At 42.3% G+C, this 9,135-nt stretch overlaps 1 protein-coding gene across 1 annotated transcript in view; it reads left to right on the forward strand.

The window, feature by feature from the left end:
• The first annotated feature begins 5,559 nt into the window (after window positions 1-5,559).
• LOC103603745 (SIGLEC family-like protein 1) overlaps window positions 5,560-9,135 on the forward strand; it is a 5,571-nt gene continuing 1,995 nt past the window's right edge. Inside the window, exons 1-4 of the mRNA XM_008588323.1 lie at window positions 5,560-5,608; window positions 7,155-7,436; window positions 7,581-7,686; window positions 8,832-8,988. Coding sequence (XP_008586545.1) covers window positions 5,560-5,608; window positions 7,155-7,436; window positions 7,581-7,686; window positions 8,832-8,988 — 594 coding nt within the window. The remainder of the gene's footprint in view (window positions 5,609-7,154; window positions 7,437-7,580; window positions 7,687-8,831; window positions 8,989-9,135) is intronic.

The raw sequence follows: 9,135 nt of genomic DNA on the forward strand, positions 1-9,135 counted from the left end.
GAAAAACATTACTTTAGGTCAAATATGCTAATTAGCAAATTCTCTTAGTTTCATTTTCTTATCAGTATATTTTCATCTTCAATTTTGAAGCATATTTTCAGTAGTTATAGAATCTTAAGTTTTTTTTTTTTTTTTCCTTTTGGGACTTTAAAGATATTATTCTATTCAGACTCTGATTTTTGTTATTCTTGTGGAGAAGTCAGATGTCTGTTTTAGAACTGCTCCTTTTTTCTATAGTTACTATTAAGGTTTCGCCTTGAGTTTTCAGCAGTGTTATTATGACTTACCTACATGTTGATTTATTGTCATTGATCCTGATTTGGGCTTAGTAGAGCTTACTCAGTCTGTGAGTTGAGGTCTTTTTAAAATCAGTTTTAGAAAACTCCCAGCATTTCTCTCTTCAGATATTGCCTTTCCCCATTCTCTCTCTATTATCCTTTAGTATAGCAATTATATGTATGCTAGACCTTCTTACTATGTCTACTGTGTCTCTTTCTCTCTCTTCTCTAGTCTCTGCTTCTTGTCTCCTCTCTTCTCTCCTTCCTCTCTCGTACCTACCTCACTCCCACTTCTCTCTTCCTCTTTCAGCTTTCTTCTGGATATTCCTTCTGACCTATCTTTCTGTTCACTTATCCTCTCTTCAGCTGTGTCTCATTTATTGTCAACATGCATTGAGTTCTATATTTGATAGTTATCTTTTTTAGTTGCAGAATTTCCATTTATTTTTCAAGATTTGCAATTCTATGTTCTCTTTGAACATAGCATTGCTGTTACAAAGTCTACTTCTAATAGCTCATTATTTTCAACTTCTTTGTGTTTGTTAGTATTTTCTGGGGCTTTTTCTAATTATAAATTGTCTTTTTTATTAGCATGCCTTTATTTTTTATCATATGGTGGACAATGTTTTTGTAAAATTGTTGTAGAATAATTTTAGATCTAGGTTGATGTTATCTTCTTCCAGGAAGAATTTACCTTTGCTTCAGTCAGTTGTCTGAGGGCTTTAGCATTCTCTGGTTGCCATAGTCCAATTTAGAGACTGAGATAATTTAAAAATCGGCTGTAATCCTCTATGAGTATGTCTCTACTTCCACTTTTCTCTTACTCCTATGGCATACCCTTTAAAGTCCTAACCCTAACCAGTGGTGTTCACCAGTACCAACTTCCACTTTGATGAGTTCTGGCCCTCAGTTTTTGTCCCCCATAACTCTGAAAGATTCTCCAAAGTATCACTCAGCTTCTCAACTGCCTTATGGAATCAGAAAATTCTCCCAGGAGAAAAGTGGCCTTAGGTGCTTGGATCACCTGCTTACTATCCATTCTCCTCTGAATTTTGGCTGGGTAGTTATTTGCTATTAATTTTAGCTCTTCAATGCTTTTATTTTTAAAAATTTTTTATTGAAACATGTAGATTATACATATCTGTGGGGTACAGAGTTGAATATCAATACCTGCATTCAATATGTGATGCTCAAATCAAGATAATTAGTATATTCAATATTATACAATGTAATCATTTTTTGTGGCCCTTTATCAATTCCTCCTTTACCCCACACCCTTCTCCAATGCTTTTAAGAGGCATATTTTTGTGTTTTTCTCTAGCTTTTATATTATTGGACATAAAACACCATTAATTTTTGTCTATTGTAATTCTGAAAGTACTTGGTGAATAGGTTCTCACTGTAAAAATAAATAAATATTTGAAAAATATGGAAGCACATTATAAATGAACTCTCCATCTCTATTCAATACCTTTATCACTATCGTTTCTAGAAAAAATATTTATAGTGAATTCACATGTAACCTATACACAAAAAATGTCTAAAACTTAATCTGTGTGTGTGCATTCACACACATATATACACACTCATATATATGTGTGTACTTCAAAAAGTTCATGGAAAGATTTGTATTACCTTTTAATTCTGTTTTCCCAAGAACTTTTTGAAGTACCCTCATGTGCTTGTGTGTATGTGTATTTCTGTACTCTTTCTTCTTTTTAAAAAATTTTTTATTGAATAATAATCGATTATACATATTTTTAGGGTTCAACATTGACAAATGTTGATCAAATCAATATTACCAGCATATATATTGTTACAAATCATACTTATTCTTTATGCCCCTTGTCCAATCTCTCCCCATCCCCCTTTCTTTCTCCACTCCCCCCTTTAATTACCCTAGATTTCTTCTCTCCTTCTGAGAAAGTATTGGTTACTCTGTTGATTTGTTGCCTAGATGATCTGTCCAATGCTGAGAGGTGTGTTCAGGCCCCCCAATATTATTGTAGAGCAGATGCTTCTTCTGTCACTCTGGAATGAGCTTTGTAGAAAGAGACATCCTCTTCTTTTCCTTGGTCTCTGCTGGTGACTCCCCTTGTGTCAATGCACTCCAGTGGCTGGTGGACCATATGCATAGTGGTTGTGGGGTCTAGCCACTTTCGTGGCAGCTGTGGTTACTGTGGTGGGCCACCCACATGGATGTGATGTTTTTGGCATGCTCCTTACCTAGTTGGTGGTGGCGATGGTGGTGTGCCTGGTTGTGGGTGGAGGGTCCAGTCCGCAGCTCCATACCTGAGGACCCCAGGCAGGCCCTGTGGTGCTGGCAGGGTTCCTGGTTGTCCCCCCTTTCTGGCTTGGTAGCCCAGGGGACTTCCAGTCCTTCTAGGTGTTATAGGTATTCTTTGGTGAAATGAGACCTTTACTAGTTAATATCAAACTTTGTCTCTGGTTGTGGGTACTGTTTTTTCTTTCAGTTCTGTGTTGGATTATTTGCTGTTCCCACAACTTAAACTCTGCACTGGAACTAATTTGTTGTTCTTTGCTTACTTCTAAAGTGGGGGAGCTTCCTGTGGGGAGCAGTACTTGAGCTCTGTGGTTGAGCCAAATTGCTGCTTTGCTGCTGATTCCCTGCAGAAGGCTTTTTGTGCAGCTCAGGTTTAAATGGTTGACTTTATAGGTACTTCCAGGATTATGAAATCCAATGCACCTGGGTTGTGTCGAAACACTGGTCTGGGCCTGAGTCTTTTCATCAAACAGCACCCCATGCGATTCTATATTCCCGACCAGTCTCCTCCGTGTGATCCTTCACTTACTGGGATGCAGATCAGCTGCCATTGCTGTGCCCCAGTGTTCTCCCAGTGGGCCCATCTCCCCCACTGCCCACACTGCAAACACTTCACATAGAAAGGGCTATACGCTGGTCCCTTGTGATGACTCACCGGCCTCTGAGTGGCTCCTTTATTTCAGTTGTTGTGGCTCCTCACTCCTATGTGGGTCCACAGGAATCCTATTAGTGGTCTTGCTGTCCTGGGGTCACCAAGGCCCTCTTCTCCCCTGCCACCTCCATGCAACTTCATCTGAAGGGCATAGCTGTGGCTTTTGCTGGCTCCTGCTCTGTGGGCTCAGCAATTCCAGCCTGGAAGTGGCCGGGGCTCAAAAGTGTTGAAGAGGTTTTTTCTTTCTCTCATCGTGGNTCTGTAGGTCTCTCCTCCTCTTCCCCTGAGCTCTAGCAGCCCCAGCTTGGCTGTCGTTACTTTTTAATAGTTGTAAATTAGATGATTTGTGGGAGAGAGTGATGCTGGAGACCGTCTATTCTGCCATCTTGACCAGAAGTCCTCTTTCTTCTTCTAAAATAATGTATTTTGGAGATCTTTTCCATATCAGAGCATGTGGATTTCTTTTATTATTTGTGACTGCTGCATAGTATTCTAAGTATTTATGGACATTATCATAATTTACTTAACCATCAACTTACTGTAGGATACTTAGATTTTTTGTAGGGTTTTTTTTGCCATAAATAATGTTGTAGTGAACAACCTCATGCCTATGTCTTTCTGTGTAGTGCAGATATTTCTATAAAAATATCAAGGGGAATTGCTAAAACAAAATACATGTCTATTTAAAATTTTTCTAGATGGTTCCGAATTGACTTCCAGGGATTTAGGCTGAACCACTTTCAACTTCTACTACTACTTCTGTAAGCATTGGTTATTTTCTTAATTTTTGCAAATATGGTGGGAAAGAATGATCACATTCTGCAGCATCTGTGATGTTGATGTTTTACATGCCCTCGTCTGAACAGAATCCTTATCCTAAGGAGGATAAAATGGTCAAGATCTCTGAATCATGACTCAGAATCAAAAAGCTTATATATTCCTGAGACATGTCAGTAGAGACATACTATAATGTCCACCTGATTGTTGAAAACTGCATCACGTGTTTTCTTTATCAGAGTAAAGAAAGAGCTTTTACCAATTAATTCACTGAAAGATCAAGTGTCAGGGAGTAAGTCGATTTGCTGAACAAGGAAACCTCTCACCTAGAATAGCATTGTAATTGGAATCAACACTTAAATAAGCTTATGAAAATCTATCATTATTAAATACTCTCCCTAGCTTTTGATTATGAAAATCTTAAACATTCAGAAAATTTGAAATTTGAAATTTGAATATTCACATACCCTCCACCTGTATGCAACAATTCCTAACATTTGGTTATATTTGTTTCTGTCACTCTCTTTGCTGTCTCATTTGAAAATGAATTGCCGCACATCTTGAAAAGTCACCTCTAAATTCTCTTTAAGAATAGGGTCAAAAAAAAAAAAAAAGAAGAGGGTCATTTCCCCATAAAATGACAATATCATTGTCACATCTAAGAAAATTAACAATAACTCCATATTACCTAATATCCAGCCCATATTCAAATTTCTCCATATATGTTAATTGGCTCGGGATGACCTCTCGGATCACACTTCATATATGAGTGTTCTGTCTTTTTAGTGTATTTCAGTCTCAAACAGCCTTTCCACTTTTTTCCCCAAGGCATTGACATTTTCAAGAGTCCAAGCAAGTTGTCTTCTAGAATGTTTCATAATCTGGATTCTGGGGTAATTCTGGAAGGGGGCATATATTCTGACTGAGTAGGGAGATCAGGAAAGGCTGCACGTAGGAAGAGGCATTAAACTCAGCTTTGAAATTCAAGTAGATTTGAACGTAGGCAAAGAGGAGTTGCAAAAGGAACTGCTGTGAAGGGGGAAATCCCTGAGTGAAGACAGAGGTATGTTTAATGTGAAATTTGGAAAGGGCACCATTTTCTCTTCGGCATGAAAAATGTTGGAAAATGTACAGGCGAACATCAGGTAAGGAAGGAACAAAATTGTGGAGGGCCTCATTTGCAAAGCAAGAAAGTTTGGACCTTTTCACATCAATAGTAGGAATTCCTGTCTATTTTTCTTCTCCCAAATATCTGTTAAATCTGTCCAATTCTCTCCATTCCTCTGAGCCCACGCACCAACTCAAGTGTGTCATTCTTTCCCAGTCACAACCACAGTCTCTCCCTTGGCCACCTCGTCTGCAATCGCTCCCTCTTCAGGCTGTTTCTCATGTGGCCCCCAGTGGGATATTCCAAATACACAAACCTCCTGACCCTGTCTCTCTGTGGTGCACAACCCGTCCATGGATCCCCACTAGCTTTAAGAGAGAACCCAAATGACCTGGCACTTGAGGCCCTCTCGAGGGGGTAGAGACTGGGAGTAAAAGACTAGGGGAGAAAGAAAGGAGACATGACATTGGGCTTCACAGAGGATGACAGCAGCGCCTTCCTGTCCCTAGGTATTCTTGAACGTCTCATCCCATGTAATTCCTGCTTCTCGAAGTAAACAGGTCTTCAGGATGACCAGAGAGAAAGAAGCCCCTGCCTTGCTAAGAGTACTTTTTTCTCCTCCTACCCTACATCCTCTTTCAGATACCCATCACCTCGTCCTTCTGAATCACACAGTTCTAATGTCAGAGCCAGCATAGCAAAGGGACTCTCCTGTTCCTGAGAACTGTTGCTGCTGCATATGGTACCTCCACTACCACAGCTGGGTAAGTAAGATGAGAAACAGCATGGGGGGTGTCTGAGGAAGCCAAGATTCCAGGGCCAGGGGTGAGCTGAGCTATGGTGGTATGAAGAGAGAGAGCGTAAAGGCGTAATTACCAAATAACCAATGGATTAGACATCGTCTGTGTGCCAGATTCTGGCAAAGCTAGGGGTTTCTAAGTGGGGCAAATAGCAAATTGAGCCAGAGAGTGGAATTGGGAGTGAGATTGATAGCTTAGTCAGGGGAGTATGAAGACATGAGACCACAAGGAGCTATTGTAAATATTACTGGAAGCCATCAAGTTAGTCAGTGTTTTCAGCATCTCTGTAAGCATGCTATCCTAGTTGGTAAAGACAACCAAGAGGACAGCAGTGGAGGGGACGGTGCATCACAATCCCCTGCAAATTCCTCAGCACCCTCTCCCTCCTCTCTGCAACTGACCCAAATGAAAAGTCCAAGGTCAAGAGCTCCTAGTTAAGGAACAATTACCTCTTTCTTCCAGTAACCTCAAGCAACCCCAATGAAAAGGATGGGAAAACACTAAAAACCAATTTCTCCTTGTTGGAGACCTTGATGAATGTGACTACTAATTATTAACACATGTATTCATCAAATGGTCAACATGTCCTACCTATTCTATGTAGAGGAAGGCAGTTTCAAAAGCTCTTACCCCGAAAATGCCATAGCAGTCTTGGCTTCAGACGAGTGTTTAATCAAAGGCCACTTGAGACCAGGAAGAAGGAAATTGAGAAAGAAGTTCTGTTTATTGAAAGGGTAATACTTAACACACTGAACTAGGAGCACTGCTAACTTCAGGACGTTCATTCTCACAGCAGCAATAATAACACGAGACAGGTTCAGTGAACATTCGATTTCCCAGACTAGGAAACAGCAAAGAGAGAGGAAGTGACTTGCCCGACAGCATGCAGACAGTAAATGATGGAGGGAGAAATTGATCACAGAGCCTAAGGGGAAAGTTGGGGTTGGAAGGAAGAGAATCAGAGTAGGAGCTCAGGCTTGGACATCTAGCCTAGTGGGGAGGTATGGGATCACAGGCAATGTAGACCCTCAGAAAATGTACTTGCCATAGACGGTTGAGTGCTCAGGTTAAGGCCACTTGGGAAAAAAATAAAAGGCCCGATGAGGAGAGGGGATGAAGGGGAACTAGTCTGTGAGGCCAGAAAGCCTTTCTGAAACTCCTTGAGAATAGTGAATAGGGAGAAGACTAGGTCCTGGAGGAAGTGGAGAAGGAAAGTCAGGATGCCTGGCTGACTCCTGACTCTTTCTCCCCACAGCACCTGCCAGACTAGTCAACTCCTCTTGCTCCTTGGAGAAGACACTGCAGTGCAGCTGTTCCTTCCACGGGATCCCCACTCCCTCTGTGCAGTGGTGGATGGGAGGTGCCCCCATTAGAATGAACGGCACTGATGGCAGCCACCAGGTGACTTCCACCATGCTTGGCCCCTGGGCCAACAGCACCATCAGTCTAACTGAGGAGCCAAAAATGGGCATGAGGCTTCTCTGTGAAGGGAGGAACCAAAATGGAACCCATGCTTTGAGCATCCTACTGATGTCAAGTGAGAATGGAGGGGGCTTGGTGACTGGATGAGGACAATGAACATGATGGGGACTGGCACTAGGGCTGGAGGAGGGAGCAGAGCTTTGGCTCTGATTCTGACATCTCAGGAGGGGAGCCTTTCTCACATGATCTCTACTTCCAGGAAAGAGTTCTTTGGTTTCCCAGGCCTTCCTTAAAGGGCTGATCCAGGGTGTTGTCTATGGAGCCATCACAATTGCACTGCTTTTCTTCTGCCTCCTCCCCCTCATGTAAGTACCAGGGTTAAAATTCACCTGCAAGCCTCTCCCAAAGCCTGGCAGGCCCTGGCTGCAGCACTGGCATAGAGAGGGCATAGGCCAGACCCCTGCCCTCAGGGTCTGAAAAAGGAGAAAGGTACCAAACTCGGTCACCAAAATTCAGGGCCGTCGAGCCTATACTGAGTCATAAGACGGGTCATGGGACAGATGTTTTCAGTGCACGTTATAAAAGAGAAAGCCAAGGAGGGACTGGCTGCCCTGGAGAAGCCAGCAGAGAATCCCCAGTGTGCTGTCTGAGGTGGGTGTGGGAGGCTGCGTACTTATTAGCTTGATGGAAAGTAGTACAAGGGTACTTCAAAAAGTTCGTGGAAATATTTGTATTATTTTTCAAGTCTATTTTTCCACAAACTTTTTGAAGTACTCTCATATATACAGAAACCAAGGGGCATGCTTGAGGAATTTCCAGTGTCTTTGTATAATGTCATTTGCACTGAGAATGACAGATAATGGTTAAAACTGAGGTTGAAAAGGTCTTTGGAGTTGGTTCATAAAGACCCTTGAAACATGGCTAAACATACTGGCTAGAAGCCTGGAGTGAGGAGGCAGAGTTGCTGGAGGTCAGGCCAGAGAGTCAGACAGGGGATCTTCACTTGGGAGCCGTGAAAGAATGCTAAGAGGTGGGACACAAATCTGAGAGCAAGAATCAGGAGGTCAGAGGCTGGGCAGTAAGCTGGTGCCGAAATCTCAACAGGAGGGCCAGGCCTGACCTGGGGTGAATGATGTGGGCAGCCGGAGGAGTGGGATTTGGGAATGACTGGCTACTAGGGGAGAGAAAGAAGAGAAGTGAGGAGTGAGGGTAAACTGAGGAGCTATTTTCAAAGTATAATCAGCTGGACTTAAGACCAATAGCAATCTCTTTACAGTTTGACCCTTTTATAGCTGACCTCATCTGAGCCTCACAGACTGATAAGCAAGGCATTTCCATTATAGAGGGCGTGAGACCAGTTCCCAGAGAGGTTGTGTGGCTTGCCCTAGATCACCCGGCCAGCTGATAGTGTTGTTGAGGCTCTAAACTAGAACTTCTGATCAAGACCACAGCCCATGTGGGGATACAAGGAGGTGGAGAGCCAGAACTGATCAAGAGCTCATTTCCTTAGAGTGAAACATATCCGAATGAAACAGGCAAAGAAAATTGCTGCAATCAAAGCAAACACCAGCCCTCAAGTCAGAGCAGGCCAAAAACCCAAGATGTTTCTGAAGTCTGAGGAGCCAAGAAAATCTATAATTGCCCCGTCTTCTGAGAGCTGGATATTGGTGGGTACCCATTGTGTCTAGAACCTAGTCTATGAGAATAATGATAATAAGACCCATGGGAAGAGGCAGATAAAGTGTTTTGAAGGAATTATCATCCTCAGTCCTGTAGGACATCTAAATGCCAGACTACGCTTTCACATTATTTTA

The sequence above is a fragment of the Galeopterus variegatus genome, unplaced genomic scaffold, assembly GCF_000696425.1.
Source record: "Galeopterus variegatus unplaced genomic scaffold, G_variegatus-3.0.2 Scaffold4773, whole genome shotgun sequence".
NCBI lineage: Eukaryota > Metazoa > Chordata > Mammalia > Dermoptera > Cynocephalidae > Galeopterus > Galeopterus variegatus.